Source organism: Hypomesus transpacificus, chromosome 22, assembly GCF_021917145.1.
Source record: "Hypomesus transpacificus isolate Combined female chromosome 22, fHypTra1, whole genome shotgun sequence".
NCBI lineage: Eukaryota > Metazoa > Chordata > Actinopteri > Osmeriformes > Osmeridae > Hypomesus > Hypomesus transpacificus.
In genome coordinates this window covers 10552451-10574345 of record NC_061081.1, presented here as the reverse complement: position 1 = coordinate 10574345, position 21895 = coordinate 10552451, and the positions used below count along the sequence as shown (strand labels likewise).

The 21895-nt window shown below is 45.4% G+C and overlaps 5 protein-coding genes across 5 annotated transcripts; 2 read left to right on the top strand and 3 right to left on the bottom strand.

The window, feature by feature from the left end:
• Positions 1–579: 579 nt before the first annotated feature.
• On the top strand, positions 580–8767 carry gtf2e2 (general transcription factor IIE, polypeptide 2, beta). The gene is made up of 8 exons (XM_047044496.1): positions 580–804; positions 1342–1502; positions 6247–6338; positions 6754–6861; positions 6991–7173; positions 7360–7453; positions 7565–7680; positions 7805–8767. Exons 2-8 carry the CDS (start codon positions 1343–1345, stop codon positions 7919–7921), a joined length of 870 nt encoding a protein of 289 aa, XP_046900452.1. The 5' UTR covers positions 580–804; position 1342; the 3' UTR covers positions 7922–8767.
• smim18 (small integral membrane protein 18) lies at positions 1519–6240 on the bottom strand. The gene is made up of 2 exons (XM_047044529.1): positions 5422–6240; positions 1519–2881 (listed from the first exon to the last, which is right to left on the bottom strand). The coding sequence occupies exon 2, from the start codon at positions 2876–2878 to the stop codon at positions 2555–2557; it is 324 nt and encodes a 107-aa protein (XP_046900485.1). The 5' UTR covers positions 2879–2881; positions 5422–6240; the 3' UTR covers positions 1519–2554.
• A 400-nt stretch (positions 8768–9167) lies between the features above and the next one.
• On the bottom strand, positions 9168–11092 carry LOC124483918 (dynactin subunit 6-like). The gene is made up of 7 exons (XM_047044515.1): positions 10576–11092; positions 10277–10341; positions 9958–10063; positions 9747–9835; positions 9613–9660; positions 9387–9529; positions 9168–9279 (listed from the first exon to the last, which is right to left on the bottom strand). Exons 1-7 carry the CDS (start codon positions 10668–10670, stop codon positions 9181–9183), a joined length of 645 nt encoding a protein of 214 aa, XP_046900471.1. The 5' UTR covers positions 10671–11092; the 3' UTR covers positions 9168–9180.
• Positions 11093–11128: 36 nt separating this feature from the next.
• Positions 11129–18049, top strand: dhx15 (DEAH (Asp-Glu-Ala-His) box helicase 15). Its single transcript, XM_047044456.1, is given in 15 exon segments — positions 11129–11303; positions 12259–12607; positions 12879–13072; positions 13257–13416; positions 13630–13848; positions 14092–14259; positions 14426–14512; positions 14629–14710; positions 14713–14777; positions 14924–15032; positions 15154–15345; positions 16168–16290; positions 16469–16659; positions 17232–17401; positions 17554–18049. Coding segments are annotated over 15 exon segments (2289 nt in total). The 5' UTR covers positions 11129–11241; the 3' UTR covers positions 17672–18049.
• A 143-nt stretch (positions 18050–18192) lies between these two features.
• On the bottom strand, positions 18193–21531 carry LOC124483886 (solute carrier family 22 member 7-like). Its single transcript, XM_047044472.1, has 10 exons — positions 21092–21531; positions 20747–20850; positions 20432–20586; positions 19929–20097; positions 19668–19791; positions 19414–19523; positions 19053–19267; positions 18867–18975; positions 18557–18763; positions 18193–18412 (listed from the first exon to the last, which is right to left on the bottom strand). The coding sequence occupies exons 1-10, from the start codon at positions 21470–21472 to the stop codon at positions 18331–18333; spliced, it is 1656 nt and encodes a 551-aa protein (XP_046900428.1). The 5' UTR covers positions 21473–21531; the 3' UTR covers positions 18193–18330.
• Between the last annotated feature and the right edge of the window lie 364 nt (positions 21532–21895).

Below are 21895 nucleotides of genomic sequence, written 5' to 3'. Positions count from 1 at the left end.
TATGGAGCGGTCCCTTATTGTCACTACAGAACTGGACGGTCTAATCCTATGTGACACCGCCACGTCGTGTATGTTTATTTGTGTATGCGTGTGTATGTATCTGAACTCTCTCTCACGCACACACTCATACGCACGCATGCACTCACACGCAGCATACACACACGTACACGAACACCTTCCAGACCAGGGCCGAAAGAAGATAAAGTTGATAATCACCTTCCAATTAATTCCTGTCTCAGACACCAAGATGCTTGACAGAGGAGAGCTCCTGTCTGCCAAATAATCCACTTTCCCCGACGCACACACACATGAATGTACACGTGCACACACAAACACTTGGAGGTCATTTGTTTATTCAACACATTTTATCCTTAACAACGTTAATGAAAATCCTTAAATCCCCATAAAAAAATTCGAAACCTAAACTGGGAAAAATCTGTAACAAATGTGAAAAAGAGTAAACGCCTAAATTTCCAACGCAAATTATGCTGTTTTCTGAATCACCGCTAGGTGGCAGCCAGTTCTTCTTTGGCAGATGTGGCTACGGTTTGTGATTTGCATTCAGGAGGCAGCGAGAATTCCGAAAAATCGAACAAGTAACGGAAGTCAGAGAAAGCTGTACGGTGAGCTAGCTAGATGTACACTAGATCTGGCTAAAGAGCAACCAATGAAAGGAAGAGAAAGGCACTGTGTAGCTAGCAGATACTATTTGGATGTGGCCTTTTGTGCCTATTGTATTGTGAACGTGTCTTTATACTGAAGACCGCATAACAGTTTGGCAGAAAGGACACACGATCAGAGAAGGTACAGTACAGTATGTAGCTTTGTTAAGTTTAAGTTGCCTCCAATTATGCTTTCTACAGTGCCTTGCTTTGATGCTAACGACGTCGTCGTTACCTATCTTTTGTCGTACTTCGTGGCTACTTGCAAACAAATTAACGGCCACCCAATCCTGTCTATAACTTGTAATTAGTTTGCTCATAACAAAGTTAAGATGTAGACGTTTAGGAAATTGCCACCTGTCAAATAACCAGCTGTGATTTGAAGTCCGGTTTGAACAGTGTGCTCTTCCTTTCTTTGCAAACAATGTACCTACCAGTAGTTCATTCAGATATTGTGTTATGTCGGTGTGTGTCAACATAATCCCCTGCTAACCAGATCATCACCACTGTATTGGTCATGTTAATACATTCAACTGCATTCAGATGACCGTAACACACATATAGGGCTGGCCGTTGCTTAGTGGTTGGGCATTTGACACCATGTCAAGGTTCAAATCTCCCCTGTATATCGTTTTAGAAAAGTGTCTGCTAAAATGGATATGATATGTGTCTTGGTCAGGATGGACCCAGCGTTGCTGAGGGAGAGCGAGCTCTTTAAGAAAAGGGCTCTGTCCACCCCTGCTGTCGAGAAGAGACCAACAGCCTCAGACTCTGGCTCCTCCAAGAAGAAGAAAGCCAAAGTCGACAAGGAGGGCTCCTCAGGGTCCAAACACAGTGCTGGTAAACACTCCTCTTTTCTACCTACCGTAACCCTGTTGACCTTGGCTGGCATACTAGCCTTCTTACAGCCTAGTCTCAGCTTTTGGCTCCTGCTGTGAACACACTGTCAGTTCTTTTGGTAGGGTAGGGTTACTTAGGTCTAGGTTGTGGTTTCTTGGACGTTCAACCTGATGCAGGACTCTGAAGCTGTATTGTCCGAGGTTGAGACGAGCCTGAAACTGTAAAAGTGATATTCACAGATTATATGGTGACTAAATGAGTGCCAAGAGAACCGTCCTGGTGACACCAGCATCCTTTGGACCTGGCAGATAAACTGATATTGATCACAAACACAGTGTTGTTCTCATGGGTCTTTATTTTGAATGGACCATGTGTTGGGCATGGTTTATTTGACATAATTTTAAGGCAAGGGAAATAACACAGTGCACATAGCTCAATGACAAACATAGCGTATTTACATCAGTGTGTTCCCCTGTCCCATTATCTTTCCCCCCCCCTCCCCCCCTCCTCAGTTAAGACATGGCAGATTGAGTTGTTGGTGTCACAAGGAGATGTCATCAGTTTGTGTTGGGCCTTGGCCTGAGACCCTGTACAACAGTTAGGACACACTTTCCTCTCTGACTATATGTACTCCCTTTATTCTGATGATAGGCAGCTACTTCAACTGCCTTTTGCTCAGAGAACTGAGTCCTCTGCGACAGACTCCATCTTTCCTGCTGGCTTCTCTCGCATTGTGGGGGTGTTCAGTTGCTGTGGCGACGGATGTAGTGATGTGATTGGCGGCATCGTGTGGACAAACTGTATTTCGATGAGATGAGAATCCGTCTCTCCTCCTCTCTCTCTCTCTCTCTCTCTCTCTCTCTCTCTCTCTCTCTCTTTGTACAACTCCTCCTCGTTCGCTCTCTGTGCTTTCAACACGCCGCCCTAAGTCAACCATGTACTGTACAACCCAGCTTGCGCTCAGGCACATGCCAGTGCTGTCAGCCTCTTGTCAGTCATCGATAAGTCTTATTTAAAAGGTAGGGCAGGGGGTAATAAGACAGACCCCCCCCTCACACCACCTCAGTCTGCGACACCCCCCCACCGCTCAGACTGCCCACCATTCTGCGGAAGGTGCCGGGCTCGGCGGCGGACGCCTCCCTCTCCTCCAGCAGCTGGCGGTGGGTCTTGCCCTTGGAGCAGCAGCCGCAGTCCAGCACCTCGTAGAGCAGGGCCAGGGCGGCCAGCGACAGCACGGCCAGGACGAAGAGCAGCAGGATGACGAAGCAGGCCACGTTCCAGCCGTCGTGGAAGGGGTAGACCTCCTGCACCTGCAGGGAGACGCGGGACAGCGGGGCGGCAGGGTGGACCGGGCCGGCGGTGGCGGTGGTGTTCATGGTCTGGGGGGGGGGGGGGGGGGAGGAGGGGAGGTAGAGAGGGAGGGGGAAAGGGACTTAGTCATGTTTCCTGTTGGGGTGGACTGGGGGGGGGTGTATTTCTGGAACACAGTGTGGAGGACTAACTCAGAGAGACGGTCAATAAAAATGACCCCCCTGATCCCCCATCTCTCTCCTCTCCCCTGATCGCCCATCTCTCTCCTCTCCCCTGATCTTCCATCTCTCTCCTCTCCCCTGATCTTCCATCTCTCTCCTCTCCCCTGATCGCCCATCTCTCTCCTCTCCCCTGATCGCCCATCTCTCTCCTCTCCCCTGATCTTCCATCTCTCTCCTCTCCCCTGATCGCCCATCTCTCTCCTCTCCCCTGATCTTCCATCTCTCTCCTCTCCCCTGATCGCCCATCTCTCTCCTCTCCCCTGATCTTCCATATCTCTCCTCTCCCCTAATCGCCCATCTCTCTCCTCTCCCCTGATCTTCTATCTCTCTCCTCTCCCCTGATCGCCCATCTCTCTCCTCTCCCCTGATCGCCCATCTCTCTCCTCTCCCCTGATCGCCCATCTCTCTCCTCTCCCCTGATCTTCCATCTCTCTCCTCTCCCCTGATCTTCCATCTCTCTCCTCTCCCCTGATCTTCCATCTCTCTCCTCTCCCCTGATCGCCCATCTCTCTCCTCTCCCCTGATCTTCCATCTCTCTCCTCTCCCCTGATCTTCCATCTCTCTCCTCTCCCCTGATCGCCCATCTCTCTCCTCTCCCCTGATCGCCCATCTCTCTCCTCTCCCCTGATCGCCGATCTCTCTCCTCTCCCCTGATCTTCCATATCTCTCCTCTCCTGATCGCCCATCTCTCTCCTCTCCCCTGATCGCCCATCTCTCTCCTCTCCCCTGATCGCCCATCTCTCTCCTCTCCCCTGATCTTCCATCTCTCTCCTCTCCCCTGATCTTCCATCTCTCTCCTCTCCCCTGATCGCCCATCTCTCTCCTCTCCCCTGATCGCCCATCTCTCTCCTCTCCCCTGATCGCCCATCTCTCTCCTCTCCCCTGTGCGCCCATCTCTCTCCTCTCCCCTGATCGCCCATCTCTCTCCTCTCCCCTGATCTTCCATCTCTCTCCTCTCCCCTGATCGCCCATCTCTCTCCTCTCCCCTGTGCGCCCTGTGAAGTGTGCAGCATGGCCACTGCCCACCCACAAACATGCCCTCACATGCTTCACTCGCACACGTTAATTGGCATGCACACACATTCTAGACGGACGCTCACTTAAGACGTGTGTACATTCGCTTACATGCGTGCACACACACACACACTCTCTCTCTCTCAGACCCCCAGAGAGAAAGAGTCTGCTGACCCAGTTTGGTTGAGTGCATAAGCGAGGTAGAGGGGCAAGAGAGGGAGAGGTTGAGATGGGGAAATGTGTGTGTGTGTGTGTGTGCGCACGTGTGCAATTGTGTCTGTGCACAAGTAAGTGCATCAAAAGCCTTGTGGAAGAGGTTCTTTAGGATATCAGTTAGCAGGTCAGCTCTCTGTGTGTGTGTGTGTGTGTGTGTGTGTGTGTGTGTGCGCGTGTGCAGGGATCTCAGTTGAAGTCGTTTTTAGTCTGGAACTTGTAGACTGATGTCTTGATCATCAGCCCTAAAACAGCACTACAGTAAGTCATTTTTTTCAGGGGTGTTGGTCATAGTAAGCTGATACGTAAAGCAGATTATAGAACACAGCCTGAAAGAAAACAATAGACTGCAGAGGTGGGTCAGACTCCTCCACTCACCCTGTAAATGCACTGCTGATAATTTGGTTATGGGAGCAAAGTGCCATTTCCTGTGTGTGTGTGTGTGTGTGTGTGTGACAGGGAGAGAGAGGAAAAGAGAGATTGCACGGATGTGTTCCCCAGATGTAATTTCACCTGGAGACCTGATCTCCTCCAGCCCATCTAGAGACAGACGGTCCTAGTATTCACCTCCTCCATGACATGTTGCAGGGCCCCCTGACTGCACACATAGGCGTCTCCCGCTGTGCCTGCCTGTCTGTCTGCCTGCCTGCTCTCAACCGTCTTCTAGCGATTTCTCTGGAGAGCTGCGAGTTGGCTTCGACACACGCACCCTCTCTCACTCACACATAAACACGCACACAGAAATAAGCCCAGTCATATAGTCTTTGCCGTCGTTGTCGCTTCACCGTATCCATTCTCTCTACTTCTTCACTCCTCCTATTGGGTTTGTCTTACTTACTGTACAGTTGACTGCTATGTGACTGTCATAATGAACAATTTCATCTGAATACAGTGAAACAGTTTGGGCTATGCTGGTGTCTAGGATTTATCCTAGCATGCTGTTTCCTTCCCATCTCTCCTCGTCTGAATGGAACGTGGAGGGAATGTTCTCTTGAAAGATTAGCCACAGAGTCATGGACAGCATGCATGCAGATGGCATATGCCCCACCATGAGGGGAAGGGGCGGGGGATGGGGGGTGGGTGTGTGTGGGGGTTGAAGGATTGTTCCCTTTCTCATTTAAAGCAAACACGCACCGTGCAAGTCAAACATGCAGACTCACCTGGCTGTTTTTGTGGATCCTGAGAGGATGCTTTGGCAAAGGGAAAAAATAATTCCTCCTCGTGCTCTCTCTTGCTCTCACTGTTTCTCTTCAGTTCTCTCGCCTCTCCTATATTCTTTTGGTTATAATCTAAAGCCCCTCCCCTGTTCCCTCTTCTTCTCTAGCCTCTCTTTCTTACCTCTCTATCTATCTCTCTTTCTCTCTCACTCTCCATCCCCCATCCCTGTTACCACTCCTTGCAGTTCAGGCCGGCCCATCCCCATGAGACTGTGCTGCTCAATCATTGGCCACACTCCCACTGTACCCTGTTTCTATTCGCCGGCTGCCCAGACAGCAACAACAGCTCCCGCCCACGTCATGAATCATTCATGAGTCAGGCCCGCGGGCATCTTTGATTGGCTGGAGCAGAGCCCAGGCTTGAGGCTACAGCAGTAGGCAGAGATGCAGACAGCATCTTGACACTGACAGAAACCAGGCCCTCCCCATAAAACATAATATTTTCATAAACTAAATATATTATATAACCTATGGGATTTATTTAATGACATCACTTGCAGTATACATTATTATTATTATTTTTTTTCCCTTCACAAGTCATCTAGACTTCCTGTCTGTGTTGAACTGGCCTTGGAAAGCCCCATTGTTCCCCTGCTGTCACCTCTGACCCCTTGTGTGTGTTTGTTTTGTCTCCCAGCTATACACCTTGAGAACTGCTCCGAATGATTCCGCTATGCCTGTTGAAACAAATTGAGGCCCCCCCATGTGTTTGTGTAAATAGCATTGAACCCATACAATACCATCACCTCCTCTCCTCTCTCTCCTCAGATTCCAGCAATGGCAACTTTAACTTAAAGGCTCTTACTGGTAGCTCTGGCTACAAGTTTGGCTGCCTGGCCAAGATCGTCAATTATATGAAGGTGAGAGCACTGTAGGCCAATACTGCCATCCTGCTAGTTTACCCAAGCAATTCTACAAGGAAATCTGAGCTTTGCTGTGATTGTGTAAACGTCCCCCCTCCTGTCTTCAGAAAGTAAACATCTTGTAAACAAGAAAAGAAAACAACATAGTGTGCATACCGATGACAGATCAGCTGCTATGGCACACCAACGTTGTGACTCATTGCTGGCTGCATAACGACAGCCATATTGACATGTTCCGTAGAAAGTGTGAATTTCAGCTCTCCTTTTTTCTCACTGTTTTTCTGAGCAGATCTTTTGAGTGTGAACTGATATCAACAGTATTATGTCACTGTGCGTTGAGGTTACAGGGAATTGTGGATTTGATTCCACTGTCCAGTTACTTTGATGTGTGTGTGTGTGGTTTCCCTCCCAGACGAGACACCAGCGAGGGGACACACACCACCTGACCCTAGAGGAGATCCTGGATGAGACCAAACTGCTGGACATTGGCTTGAAGCAGAAACAGTGGCTGATGACTGAGGTGTGTTTCATGTGCGTGTGTGTTTCTAAGGTCGCTTCCTGCACAATTCTGTACCCGCCTACACTAGGAAATCACTGCAAAGAGCATTGAGTTTAGCCCTTCTCCCTCCCTTTGTCTCCTCCCCCCCAGGCCCTGGCTAACAATGCTAAGATCGAGGTCCGGGATGGGAAGTATGCCTTCAAGCCCAAGTACCACCTGAAGGATAAGAAGGCTTTGCTGAGGCTGCTGGACAAACACGACCAGCTGGGTCTGGGAGGTGTGCTGCTGGACGATGTGGAGGAGGGCCTGCCCAACTCCGCCAAGGCCATCAAGGTCAGACACACACACACACACGTGCGTGCGTGACATACAGACGCTCTCTTTTTTTCCTCACATGCATTTAGGTTGACTACACTACTCAAGGGTCACTGCATTTCCTCAATAGATCATTTCACAATGATAACCACAGCTAAAGTGTCTGAAATGACTTTTTCTTCTCTCTCTCTTTGTCTCTCTCAGGCTTTGGGTGATCAGATCATCTTTGTGACCCGGCCTGACAAGAAAAAGATCCTATTTTACAACGATAAACACTGTCAGTTTGACGTAGATGAAGGTGAGTGAGTCCACTGAGCATCACTGGCAGGGTGTGAAGCCACAGCTTTGTGGTTACCCGCATCATTGAGGCTATACTTCCTGTCCCTCCTTCTCCCCTGTTCAATCCCAGAATTCCAGAAGCTGTGGCGCAGTATTCCGGTGGATTCCATGGACGAGGAAAAGATTGAGGACTATCTGAAGAGACAGGGCATCTCTTCAATGCAGGAAACGGGACCAAAGAAAGTGGTAAATGTCTCTCTCTCTCTAGAGAACATGAAAAAGTTCAAAATGAATAAGTGCAAGAGGTTCAATGCAAACATTCCATGCACAAAATAACATTGTTTGTGATTGGTTGCCCGGTTTTCTTCAGCTACCAATCCAGAAGAGAAAGAAGCCAGGCGGACAGAAGAGACGCTTCAAAACTCACAATGACCATCTGGCCGGCGTGCTGGAGGACTACTCCGAGGGGGTGCCGGCCAAGAAGTGACCTCACTTTCTCTCCGCGTCATATTTCCTGTTGCTGGGCTTAGAAAATGGGGAGACCTACAAAATGGGGAGACCTGAAAGTTGAAGTCCATTTATTGTGGCCAGGAGTTTGACTGTGCCCCTTGCCACCAAACGACTGATGCATATTCAGTCCGCCTGTTACTGGGAAATCAGGGAAAGGAGCTACAGGCATGTTAACTCTGTATTGTATTAAGATGCGGCTTGAATGATGTCCAAAACAACCCGCTGACTGTCAAATGGGGCCTTCTGCGCTTCCTTATGCTATGACATTGAGTTCTCAACAACATACAAACACAAAATTGACACAATTTATTTGTTTTTTTGCTGTGGCTTACATACCACAAATATTGTCTGCTATGGAAAAGAGGGTGTGTGTTTGTGGGTGGCAGCATTTACATTTTAATTAGTTTGAAGTCATTACTAATTTGTAGTAGTGCCTGTACTGAGTTACAGTTAAAATTTCTTGCTCAGTTTTTACAGTGACTCAAGTCATATATTACATATATTGTGCTAATGAAGCTGAATATGGTCACCTCAAGCGTATGCTCACGTTTTCTAACATGGCGTAAAGGACAAGGTAGTTTAACATTGCTTTAATACAACCCCTGTTTCTGAAATGTAGTGAGGCTAGCCATTTAGTGTAATTAAATGGGGATTCTGGGCTTGATTGGTGAAGTCTGACATGTTAGCGCTGGGCTGGACCAGAAGTTACTCCGCAGTCATCCAGGATCAGAGCTACTGCTGCATACTGTCCGTTTTATAGAGCTCTGATTGATGTATGGTGATGTGCATACATTTGCATACAAATAAATACAGTAAAAATGCACAAAATGTACAGAGCTGAAGCCATTTTTATTGCACCAAGCTATTACATGATGTTGTGTCCTTGGGGAAGGCACTTCACCCTACTTGCCTCGGGGGGAATGTCCCTGTACTTACTGTAAGTCGCTCTGGATAAGAGCGTCTGCTAAATGATTAAATGTAAATGTATTACTGTACAATAATTATTATACATAATTCCATCCAAGTGCATATCTATAGCCAACTGCACCACCAACTTTTTTTTCTTCGATCATCTTTTATTACAAGTGTATAAAAACACATTGAATGTGTAATTCAGACAGACATACAGTATAAATATCGGCTACAGAAGCACTGTAGAAAGTAGAAACATGTATACATTCTAAGAAGTGAAGTTAAGATTGGAGATTTTGATTCAGTCATAGTTTGGGTGGGAGGTCAGTTTTTCACTGGTGTGGCAGCCATTTTGACCGTTTTCTTGAGGTGGTGGTAGTTGGGCAGGATCTTCATCAGGAAGTCCAGCTGAAGAGTCTGGGGCTGGAGAAAACAAACCCATGTGACTCAGAGGAAACCGACTATCAGAGTTTACTGTGTTTATTTAGAAGTGGATCTTGGAGATTGACCGTGCTTGTGTGTTTGTATACCTGGGGCCTCTCAGTCTGAACCCGTCTCATGCATCCTGAGCCATAGATGACAGTGTTCTCAGGTATGACCTCACAGGTGTTTACAGGGCAGAAGGCGCCAATAATACAGCCGCTGGTCAGGATCACATTTCTGCCCACATCCGCTGTGTGACAAGGTGGATAAGGTTAGCCGCCAGACCAACTTCCCAGCCCTTGGCTCTCTCAATAAGTGTGAATGAGTCCTCACCTTTAGATTCTATTACATTGTTATCTCCAATCTTCAAGGCTTGAGATGCTGAGTTGGCAGTTAAAAAAATACAGTATCATATTATTAATTGGAAACGGTATGAAATAGTGGTACAGTTTAATCTTCAAGGATACTGCATCCAACTTCAAACACGTTGTTGATGCCAATCGTCATAGTTTTCGGTTCCACTCCCTCTGTGTCCGGAGTGATGTTTTCTGGGTAACTATAAGAAGACATTTGCTTAGTAAACTGGGAAATGAAGACAAGATGTGGAAGTTGAGTGAGCAATTGCATTGAAATAGATACATTTATTAGTCAATTGTGCTGCATTAGTAGTACATTCACCTGTTAATTATAACAGCTTGCTCCTCTATCAGGTTGCCCTCTCCAATGATGATGGGTCCTGCCTCGGCGATGATGCGAGCTTTCGGGTGAACCACAGTCCTGGGGCCTGACAGGATGTATGTGCTCAGTTGATAAGATACTGGCTAAAATAAGATACATTGCTAACCACAGTACAACTTTAATAAAATGAGCATATGAATGACATTCGCTGAATACTGAAATGCTCAAATGTATTGTCTTTAATGAAAAAATATAGGCTACCTATGATTTTAAAGTTAGACACAATGGTTGTTAGTTAGCTTGATTCACAATGTCTTACCAATAGTAACATCTCCTTTTATTTCGCTTTCAACGCATACCACCGCTCCAGCAGCTATTTTCACACTGTAAAACAGAAACGTTTTTTTTTTTTTAAGGTATGGCTACATAGCTAGCCTAACGAGCTAGCCTAGCCTACTTTGCCGACCAAAGGAGTGCTGGTGCCTATTACTGTGGTGGCAAGCAAAGTGGCTAATAGTACTAGCCTCTGAAAATTGACTTTGTACAAGCTTATTGCACGATATTGTGTCAGGATTTAAGACACATGTTAATCAAGTGAAATCCATATACTTAAATTACCTTTTCTGGGCATTTGGTTTATCAGCCATGATAAATATCGACTGTTTACATCTCGATAATCGATTTAGATTCTTAGCTAGGCTTGTGCGACGCATGCGTCAGTTAGATTTACATCTTCAGCCCACACAGTCAGCCACTAGCAGGCGATAAAGTATTGCATTTTGTCTGCTGGGTTTCGATCAGACTGCCTCTGCTAACTGTTCAACAGGAGTGGATTTTAATTGTTTTATGGCCTGTAAAGAACATGTTGGCCTAATAAACAGTCCAACTTCAGCCGTTCTGCAAAATTATTTAAATTGTTACTGATATCCAAGCTAATCAAATTTTCCTTGCTGCATTTTCAGTGCTTTCAATTATTATTTTTTATGCTAATATGTGGACCCATGTTAGAGTACAACTCTCTGAATTATGTTGACATAATTATGTTGTAGACGACAGTTCGATAATTGAACAGTTGTTCAAATATATTTTCTGGCTGTATTACCAGAAGGTAGGTAGCAGACAGCATTGTCGTCCCTTTCTTGATGACGCGGAACACAAGGGCAGAGAATTGCTTCCGGAGTCGGAAAGCTAGCTACCAACAGTAACTACGTTTAGAGCACCTGAATACTTTTAATGAATCTTTTGCGTAGGTTTTAGGTTTATGTTGCTAGTGTGACTTTCAATATGTCTAAAAGACACCGTTTAGACTTGGGAGACGATTACTCCACTAAAAAGAGATCTGATGGGTGAGTTTTCCGTTGCTTTTCATCATACCGGCGGAACGGGCTAACACCAGCACAGCAGCACCAGCAAGTGGGCGACCGAACAAAGCTAGCTAGCAAGCAAACAGTACGCGAGTCGTAGATTGCTAGCTCTAGATATTATCTGGAAACGCTGCTGACATGGTTGTTACTACCGTGTGGCAAATCTACAGTGATACCAAATAATATTCTTGTTAAGTAAAACGGTAGCTAGTCGTACATTTCACCAACAAACCCGTAGCGTTGTTTTCCAATGACCAGTTAGCTTGCTAACTTCGTATATGCTAGCTATTGCCCGCGCAGTCGGCTTTCTTGCACGTGTGTTGTACTAGCACTCCGCGGCCTAGCTAGAAGCGATAGCTAACTAGCACTAGCACTGGTTGAAAATATATGCCATCAGCGTAGCAACAGAACAACCATCAACATTTGATTTGTGCTAGCTTGGTATACATTTCTAGTGAATTGCTAAGGGACAGTTTAGGCCCAATTTGTCAACGGTAGCTAGCTAGCTAACGTAAAACTATTTTCAATTGCCTAGCCACATAACAGGGTCCCAGTGAATACAATGCATCAAGTAACACTGACAAACGTACTCAATGTAACATCTAACAACCAAACCAGATCAGTCCCAAACACAAATCCAATTAATAATGAAATGACACTCGTTCGTATATTTTATTAAACGTTTTTTTGGTGTTTTTTTAATGATGTTGAGGATGCTATTCTATGAAGCTGCCCTGTGGCTGTTGCTTAAGTTCACATGAAATGATGTATCATGTGCTGTCAAATCAAGAAGTCCTGCACACCAGTTCCTTCTTGCACAGTAATTTTCTATATACACTGTGATGATTAAGTTAAATACATTAAACTATATGCGGGTCTGTTCCTTGGATAAGTACAAATGCTAAAACTTAATGGTCTGGCTTTTTGTTCTTTACAGAAAAGACCGGGACAGAGACAGAGATCGTGACGATCGTTCCAAGGACCGAGACAGAGATCGCGACAGGGACCGGGACAGGGACCGAGATCGAGACCGCGATAGAGACCAAAAGCCACCAGGAGTGGCCCCCATCATGGCTGGGGGTGGGATGCCCCAAGTCAAGCAGATGGTCATGAACCAGCAGATCAACCCCTTCACCAACCTCCCACACACACCGCGTTACTACGAGATCCTGAAAAAGAGGCTGCAGCTGCCCGTTTGGGAGTACAAGGAACGCTTCAACGAGATCATCACACGCCATCAAAGCTTCGTGCTCGTGGGAGAAACCGGCTCTGGAAAGACCACGCAGGTATGGTTCAGTATTCCTCTTAAGATGATGCAGCACTTCACAAGTTAGTTTGCTTCCACACTTGATAACAAAAAACAAAATATGTTAATTACATACATTAAATAACGGTGGTGGAGGAGTTACTCATCCCAGAATGTACTGCAAAAAAATATCTACCTCTTCTCAATATATTTAAATACTTGGGAAATGGTATCAAGATGTCATCAGTGCATCTGTCCCTTAAAGCTGGCCCACACCTCACCAGTCCTGCATATAACCCCTTCTTCTCCAGATCCCCCAGTGGTGCGTAGACCTGGTGAAGGGAATACCGGGGCCAAAGAGGGCAGTGGCCTGCACCCAGCCCAGGAGAGTGGCAGCTATGAGCGTGGCCCAGAGAGTGGCAGACGAGATGGATATAATGCTAGGACAGGAAGTGGGCTACTCCATTCGATTTGAAGACTGCAGCTCCGCAAAAACGATACTGAAGTAAGTTCCATGTTTCGAACGGAAATGGGATTGATTATCTCAAGGTCCAAACTGAAAAATCTGTAACGCTCAATTTCGATCATCTTTTTGATGTGTATACTTTGTTAAAAGATTACGATATAGCAAATGATTAAGTTCCTCTCTATTGGTTCTTGGTTAACTTATGTGACTGTCCCCACACCAGGTATATGACAGATGGTATGTTGCTGCGCGAGGCCATGAACGACCCTCTGCTGGAGCGATACGGAGTGATCATCCTGGATGAGGCTCACGAGAGGACGTTGGCCACAGACATCCTGATGGGTGTGTTGAAGGAGGTGGTCCGCCAGAGGTCGGACCTAAAGGTAGGGCTGAACAACCCTCAAGCTTCATTTGGATTGCAGTTGATTCAAGGAGTGTGTTGTCCGAATCTGTTCATATTTTGCATGGATAGTTTTATCGACTGGTTCCCTCAGATACATTGATAGTAATCAATTGCTTTGTTCAACCACACATTCTCAAAGAAGACTTCCAACATCACGTGATCCCAGTTGTAACTGTCGCCCTCTCAAACCCAGGTCATTGTCATGAGCGCCACGCTCGATGCCGGAAAGTTCCAGGTGTACTTCGACAGCTGCCCCCTGCTGACCATCCCGGGGCGCACGCATCCTGTGGAGATCTTCTACACCCCGGAGCCGGAGCGCGATTACCTGGAGGCCGCCATCCGCACCGTCATCCAGATCCACATGTGTGAGGAGGAGGAGGGAGATGCCCTGCTCTTCCTCACGGGTCAAGAGGTAAGATGCAGCATCCTTCCTGGGCAGACAACATTTGGCCGGTGTTTTATTTAGTGAAAGATATTATGAATGCGGAATATAGGTGTTTGGGTACCTTTTGGAAACTAGCTCTTGGGGTAAACATTCCCTTTGCATAGGAACCCTTGTAAACTCTTTTGCACCCTCAAATCCCTCTGCCTATTTCATGCATCATTAGACATATCCAATGCGAAACTTTGATGTTCCATCCAACCTGTCCTTTAGGAAATCGACGAGGCCTGTAAAAGGATCAAACGCGAGGTCGACGACCTCGGCCCCGAAGTGGGAGACATCAAAATCATTCCGCTGTATTCCACGCTGCCCCCCCAGCAGCAGCAGAGGATCTTCGAGCCCCCGCCCCCCAGAAAACCCAACGGTGCCATCGGAAGAAAGGTACGTTCTCACCCCTCGCTTTATTTACCCAACCGGATGCAAGACTCAAATCGGTAAACAAGATAGTTCAATACTGGTGTAAAGCTGACATCAATTTATTTACTTTACACAATTTCGACGTCAATGTGGACTTAAGCCGACTGAAAGCCTGCTCGTCTCTTCCTAGGTTGTGGTGTCAACAAACATTGCTGAGACGTCCCTAACTATTGACGGTGTGGTGTTTGTAATCGACCCTGGTTTTGCCAAGCAGAAGGTGGGTACCTATTTTTGTAAATAGTTAATGTAGCTGTCTCCAGAAACTAGATCACTTCTCGTCTTCTAATGAGCCCTGTTGATTTCCAGACACATGACACCCTGTGATCTTTCCAGGTGTACAACCCTCGTATCAGGGTAGAGTCTTTGCTCGTCACGGCGATCAGCAAAGCCTCGGCCCAGCAGAGGGCGGGCCGTGCTGCAGGACACGCCCAGGGAAGTGCTTCCGTCTTTACACTGAGAAGGCTTACAAGACAGAGATGCAGGTATGCAATCTACCTTGGGTAGGAGGAGGAGAGGCTGACTCTGATGGTGTCATAGCAAAGCACAAACACATTTACACAGTGTTTGAATCTTTCTTATTGTCTCTCACACACTACACCCCTGTCACACCTTTTTCCGTTTACAACAGGACAACACATATCCTGAGATTCTCAGGTCCAACTTGGGATCTGTCGTACTGCAGTTAAAGAAGCTGGGTATCGATGACCTGGTGCACTTTGACTTCATGGACCCGCCAGGTGAGAAATCGATCTTAGATCCATACTTTCCCCTTACTTGTAGTCATCCCATTCTACATGTAACTACCACCCATGTAAACATATATAAGGCACCACCTAATCTGGGCTCTGAACTCCCCAGCCCCTGAGACTCTGATGCGTGCCCTGGAGCTCCTAAACTACCTGGCAGCACTGAACGACGACGGCGATCTGACCGAGCTGGGCTCCATGATGGCCGAGTTCCCCCTGGACCCTCAGCTGGCCAAGATGGTGATCGCCAGCTGCGAGTTCAACTGCTCCAACGAGATCCTGTCCATCACTGCCATGCTGTCAGGTAATGCCCAGGGCTGGCCGGGCACCCCCCCTTGCCCAGTGTTGCCTCTGGCACTTGAACCCCCATTGGGTTGGCTTTTCATCGTATAAACGACCGGCTTAGTAATAAGGGATTGCTATTGGGTAGTTTTGATTTCTTCCCCCTTTTTTCGGACTTCAGAACAAGCTGCTAGTAAGCAACTAGTAGCTCTGTTTCACTTTAGGGGAATTGGATAATGGTTTCTTCTAGGAGGCATCGGTGGCCATCCCACTTTAGTAGCAAAAGGATGTAGAGTGTAAATTTCGTCTCATCTGGTGTTAGCCCGGATGCCTAGAGATTATTCTTTGACTGTTTTCTGACCGAATGGGCAGGGCACGGACCACTTCCATGGATTTCTCTTAGATACGCTCAGACAATTCTTTTAATTGTTCACTAAATGTTACATTTGTATTCAAACAAATAGATGTTACGCTGGTAGCTCTTGTCACCTGGCAGTGGGAATGTTACTTTTAAGTGTTGCATTGTTCTTACGTTTGAATGCACTGCCTAACATTTTGCAGGTGTGTGAAAACTCTTTGTCTTACAGATGTGGTTGGTTAGGTGTTGAGCGCTCCCCCCCCCCCTCACAAGCTAGTAGCCAATCATCAAGCAGTTGGGAGTGACCATGAGAATGACATCAGAGCCCCCCCTCTCAAATGCGTCCCTTCATCCTGCTCTTCCCTACCCCTAAGATCTGCCCAGTCCAGTCCAGTGCTCTAGGATCATAGGCCTTTCTCCTGTCTGTGAATTGCTTGACTCATCCCTGTGGGCGGCTGTGTTGGGGCCCATACCAACCTTGTTTAGTCCCACAGTGCTTCGTCCGCCCCACTGAGGCTAAGAAGGCGGCGGACGAGTCCAAGATGAGGTTTGCCCACATCGACGGGGACCACCTGACCCTACTCAACGTCTACCACGCTTTCAAACAAAGTAAGTGCTGACATCTACAGTGCATCCTGAATAGGACACCAATGGGTACTTTGTATCTGAACTGGTCATGTTTTCTTATATACTGTGTCAGTTCATTCTAATATTAATAATGGACATTTCGAATGACACATTAGCATTCTTTTCTCATGGAAAGTTTTAAAATTTCCTTTCCTTCCAGACCATGAGTCTAACCAGTGGTGCTACGACAACTTTGTCAACTACCGGTCGCTGATGTCGGCCGACAACGTACGCCAGCAGCTGTCCCGGATCATGGACCGTTTCAACTTGCCGCGCCGCAGCACAGAATTCACTAGCAGAGACTACTATATCAACATCCGCAGAGCGCTCGTCACTGGCTTCTTCATGCAGGTCAGTGGGCGTGGCTTATCAGCAAAAACATTGAGACCACATGCCATGAGAGATAAGATGCTGTTTCTCTATCCACAAACCCATCTCTTAGGTTCCTTACCTTGGTTTAAATCTTTAGGATTAAGAACTTGTGGGCTGCTTTAAAGCTAGGATAGGTAATGATTTTGAGATGCACTTTTTGTCATATTTGCTAAAATAAACTTCACATCCTGGTAACTATCAATCAAATACTTACTGACAGTAAAATAAAATTAATCTGATATCTGTGGCCGTCGCAAGACTGTAATAAACACTGTCTTAGCGTTCAGACCGAATGCAATGATTGGACAGCATTTGGACCAAATCCAATGATTGGATGGACTACTTGCCTGTCTACTTACCTATCTGCACTCAGTAGTCAGGCAGTGCATTCATGTGTTTTGTGGGAGTGTCTTTAAAGGGACAGGGTGGGATATTGTGGGTTGGATACTTTCAAAAAAAAAAACAAATCTGGGTTTGCCAAAATGTAGCTACCCTAACTTTTAAAACAGTTCACATAAAAATGCTAATGCTTCTCTGCTGGAATGCTCCAGGTAGCTCACCTGGAGCGGACGGGTCACTACCTGACAGTGAAGGACAACCAGGTGGTTCAGCTGCACCCGTCCACAGTCCTGGACCATAAACCAGAGTGGGTGCTCTACAACGAGTTTGTCCTCACCACCAAGAACTACATACGCACCTGCACAGATATCAAACCCGAATGGTATGTATATGCAGCCACCTTGCACATTACAGTGGTGGTACCTTATGTAGACTATGGTGTGGAATTAATTGTTATTCATTATTTCATGTGGGGTTGTTTCTGTTAAGTAGATAATAGTCGATAATAATTGTTCTTAACACTATGGTCTGCAGGTTGGTGAAGGTGGCCCCTCAGTACTATGAAATGGGCAACTTCCCACAGTGCGAGGCTAAGAGACAGTTGGAGCGGATTGTTGCCAAACTCCAGACCAAGGAGTATTCTCAGTACTGAGCACCAGCAAATGAGAAGAGGAATACTCTAATTCTAGAAAGAGCTTGGCGCAGTTGAACTTTTAAGTTGTACTATTCTATCTTAATGTTTCCGCCATTGAAAATTTGATTTTTATAACTTTTCTCAGTTTGCTGTTTTTCCTTTCGTCCTTTTTGATAGCAAAGTGTACAACTGTTAGCATCTATGATATTGATTTCAATGGCGAATATTAGGCTACAACTATCAAGATTTTCAAAAGGAATACAATTTACAGGATAAGCATGGAAGCTCATGTGGATATTGTTGATGTTCCTCTAGAAAATTGTGAACCCTGAAAATTTCACTTGCTTAGATTGTCCTTGTTTCTTCAATAAAGAAGCTTTGACTTGTATGGATTAATTAAGAGTTTCCTGTCTTTTGTAATAAAAAATATTTTTCATTTTTGAAAAAATAAAAATACTTTCAAATGTAAGGTTAACTACAATAATTTTTGGACCAATATGTGTAATAGAAGTTGATGAATAACAGGAGATTTATTTAATTTTCATTAAGTGAAAGCATTCAGATTAGTGAGAAAAGGGTATTTTCTTAATTGTTTATCTTTTCTCTTAACATCCAATGCACGTTGGCTCATGAAAGTAGTCTTCAGTAGTCAAAATGGACTTTTCTGTGACTTGTTGTCAGCAAATGTTTTCTGTCTCGTTGCTGCACTTGGATCTGTAGAGGGTTTGTGCCATATCCACATCTGAAGATTTGGCCAACCTAAAAAGGAACAAATGCATTTAGAAGTATATTTGAAGTAAGTATATCTAGATTGTAAGTACCTTAATATCTAGCAAATGAACATGTTATCGCTGAATAGCTTTAAAAAATGATTTAGCTGCTGTCTGATGGTGACTTATGTACCCTGATTCCTCAATATCTTCAATGGTCTCTGGCAGACATCTGTCCCTGGTTTCGGGGAGCATGCTTGCTACTGCCCCTCCCAGGATGGCCAGCAAGCACAGGACGACCTGGGGCAGATCCCTCCACACCTCGTCCAACATTAAGATCAGTGGAGCCACTGACACCCCCAGACGGGCCAAGAACGAGTTGTAGCCCATGCCGCTCTGTCTAAAAGACATGGTGAGTTTTGTTGAATGTTTTGTCAAGACTTTTGTTGACACAGCTGGTTTTGGCAGATTTTTTGTATGTGTGTCACAGGAGGGTTGTTTACCTCACCACAGTAGGGTATAACTCAGAGCTGTACAACACAACGGTCACGAATGAACTTGCTGAGAACCCTTTCCCAATAACCGCCACAGTTGTCCTGACGACCGGCATGTCTGAGAGGCAGTGAAGGAAAGTGAATGACCAAGGTGAATTGAAGGTAATGAACACAATGTAGCTCTTTGAAACAAACCTCTGGGAATGAAAATGTTGAGGGCGAGACAGAGCCCAACCAGCAGCAGCGCTCCGACTTCTGTGTTTCGTCTGCCTATCCTATCCAGTAGGTAGTACACTGCGAGTTTGGCAGGTAGCTCGATTAGACCATACAGAAACTGGGTCAGGTAGATGTTGACCCCAAACCCTGTAATGTTGAAGCTGATGCCGTAGTATGCTGACGCCACACCAAACCTTAAAGGAAGAGAAACTTAACATTCTGCCACAGACTAAGGCCATGGACTAAGCATCCAAGGCCTTTTGTATATTGAAAGTGTAACTTTGATAACATTTCTAACTTTCAGGGGTAAAAAGCTACCAATCCGATCTGAAGCACTCACCACACTATGCCTGTGCACAGAGCCAGTCTCCTCATTTTGGGGGTCCTCACCAGATCAAGGTAGGAATATGTCCTGTCTTTTCTCTGAGTCACGACAATATTGGAAAGGGCCTAGAGAAAAGTGTATACCCAAACAGTGGTGCAGTTCTTTTATTTTGCCTTCAATGCTTGGTATTACATACTTTATGGGTGAAAATGGGTGACGTAAAAAAATCGACTATACATGCTCATCTGCTACACTCTGGTTTAGCATACCTCTGGTTTCAGGGCAGACTCAAAGCCCCCCCTGCAATTCATCTTGGCACACTGGCACAAATAAAACTGTGCTTCTGATAATTTCCCATGGGCTATTAGCCACCTGGCAGACTCAGGAACCCACCTATTGGAGGAAGCAAGATGATGAGCCTGATTAAGTTAGCAAAACATTCTGTTGATAACACCTTCAAATGTACAGTAGACAGCAATTCAGACATTCACTTCAAACTATTTATTGTAGAAGAAAGCCTTAGGTCTGACCTCCAGGTGAGGATGGCCAGGGCAAGAGGTAAGGTGACCCAAATGGTCAGCCATCTCCAGTCAGTCACACAGTAGGCAATGAGCGGCAGCATAGTGTTCCCAAATGACCATGACAAGCTGTCAATAACGCCCACTAGCTTTCTGTGCTTAATATCCACCCACTCCACACCTGCGGACATAACAGATGTCCTTAGTGGCACACCAGTGTATGAGTAAATGTTAAAACACTCGTTTGGTTAAACTGGGAGTGTGTAACCTAATTTTCTCTAGAAATTGCTTGAATATTGCTCATATATCCACCAATGTATCAATCTAATGCTATCTGGTTCTATAATGTTAGAAACCCATTCTCTTTGGCCATGTCAGGTTTGTCAAATAGTGAAAATGCTGTCGGCAATACCAACTACATATAGATTAAATGCATCACCTATTTAGTGTAAAATGACAAACGGATATAAGGAATACAAAAACGACTACATTGTAATAGGTAAGCAAACACTCACTGAGGACTGTGGAAACTATGACGATGCCTGTGATGCCGAACCCCGTGAGGAACCTGAGCATCGCAAACATTCCGTAGGAGGTGGAAAAAGCGCTGGCCACACCGAACACCATCGCAGACACATAGGACACCAAAAGCAAAATCCTCCGGCCAAACCTACAGAATAAGGACCAGAATCTGTAGCGCTGAAAGTTTAAGCACGTCATACAGTATATTATTTGACAATAGTCAATTCATGTATTACTTGACTTCAAGTAAATGTGTTGCATGGTTTCTTTACATTTTGGTGACCTGAAGTTGATGTTACAGTTATTACCTGTCACTTAGACTTCCAAATGTCATTGCTCCAAACATCACGCCCAGAAAGAATATTGTGACTGTTGCCTTATTTCTCCCTTTTTGATCACACACCAAGTCCCACTTGCAAAATAGAAATGTACATTTAAGATGGTACTGACAATGTTTTGTAGAAGCAAAACATGAATATACACAAAAGAATTGATCAAAGATTTATTACTATTTTACACATAACTTATATTTTACAATCATATGGAATGATACGTTCACACACAATGAAGGGTGGTCATAAATAAAAGTGTCAGTATACACTCATCAACAATACTACATACATTATAAATATATAATCAGTTCAAATCTTTACCTCTGTGGCCAGCGTGGAGGTGAAGGTGCTGTGATCATATACCCATCCATTCTGACAAGGAATTCTGGCTGTATTAGTCATGTTGGAGGAATTGAATAACAGTTGATACTGTGGCTCTGGAAACATCTCACAGGAGCTTGGACCCCCATCCTCCTGCAGTGGAATACTGACTACCAGTCTCTGTTCCTGGGTTAGATTTCCAAAGATGCCTCCATCATCCAGACTGCTGAGGGCACAGTGGTGAGAAGGCACTGCCGTAATAAAATTGTTTAACATAAAGTGACAGGGTAGTGTGAAGCGACCAATGAAACTGATTACAAGAAGAATTATCTGGAACTTTCCAAACCCATTAATATCTAAAAGTAAGTCTTCAAACTTCATTTTCGTTTGTCAGCCTAAAACGCTCTGCAATCTCTACTCTGTCTCAGTCTTTTCTCTTGTTCTTTGAATCAACAAAAGACAGATGATCTTGATTCCCTTGCGCGTAGATGATGACATAAGTTTGTTGATGTAGCTCAATCGTTGACTTCACTTAACCAAGATGACAACACAAGTGTGTGAAGCAATGCTTACATTAATTTAAATTGGTGATGTATTCAATAGGAATAATATATATATATTTATGAATATCAGGATTTTCTGAATTCCTCAAATGTATGCACCATTTTGCAAAATACAGACAAATTCTGACAAATCTTATTTACATGGATTTGACATGATATAACTATAAATTATACATTTAGCTCAACCCCCCACACCATGGTTGGGGAATGGGGAGTGGGAGACGGTAGATTTAGATAATGT

Coding starts and splice junctions, on each gene's coding strand:
- gtf2e2 (XM_047044496.1), top strand. CDS start 1,343: ATGGACCCAGCGTTGCTGAGGGAGAGCGAGCTCTTTAAGAAAAGGGCT. Junction 6,862..6,990: donor AACAGTGGCTGATGACTGAG/GTGTGTTTCATG, acceptor CCTCCCCCCCAG/GCCCTGGCTAACAATGCTAA. Junction 7,174..7,359: donor ACTCCGCCAAGGCCATCAAG/GTCAGACACACA, acceptor TGTCTCTCTCAG/GCTTTGGGTGATCAGATCAT.
- smim18 (XM_047044529.1), bottom strand. CDS start 2,878: ATGAACACCACCGCCACCGCCGGCCCGGTCCACCCTGCCGCCCCGCTG.
- LOC124483918 (XM_047044515.1), bottom strand. CDS start 10,670: ATGCGTCGCACAAGCCTAGCTAAGAATCTAAATCGATTATCGAGATGT. Junction 9,661..9,746: donor CGTGTTTGAAGTTGGATGCA/GTATCCTTGAAG, acceptor CTGCCAACTCAG/CATCTCAAGCCTTGAAGATT. Junction 9,530..9,612: donor CAATGTAATAGAATCTAAAG/GTGAGGACTCAT, acceptor CTTGTCACACAG/CGGATGTGGGCAGAAATGTG.
- LOC124483886 (XM_047044472.1), bottom strand. CDS start 21,472: ATGAAGTTTGAAGACTTACTTTTAGATATTAATGGGTTTGGAAAGTTC. Junction 20,851..21,091: donor CCTCCACGCTGGCCACAGAG/GTAAAGATTTGA, acceptor CTATTTTGCAAG/TGGGACTTGGTGTGTGATCA. Junction 18,976..19,052: donor CAACATTTTCATTCCCAGAG/GTTTGTTTCAAA, acceptor ACTGCCTCTCAG/ACATGCCGGTCGTCAGGACA.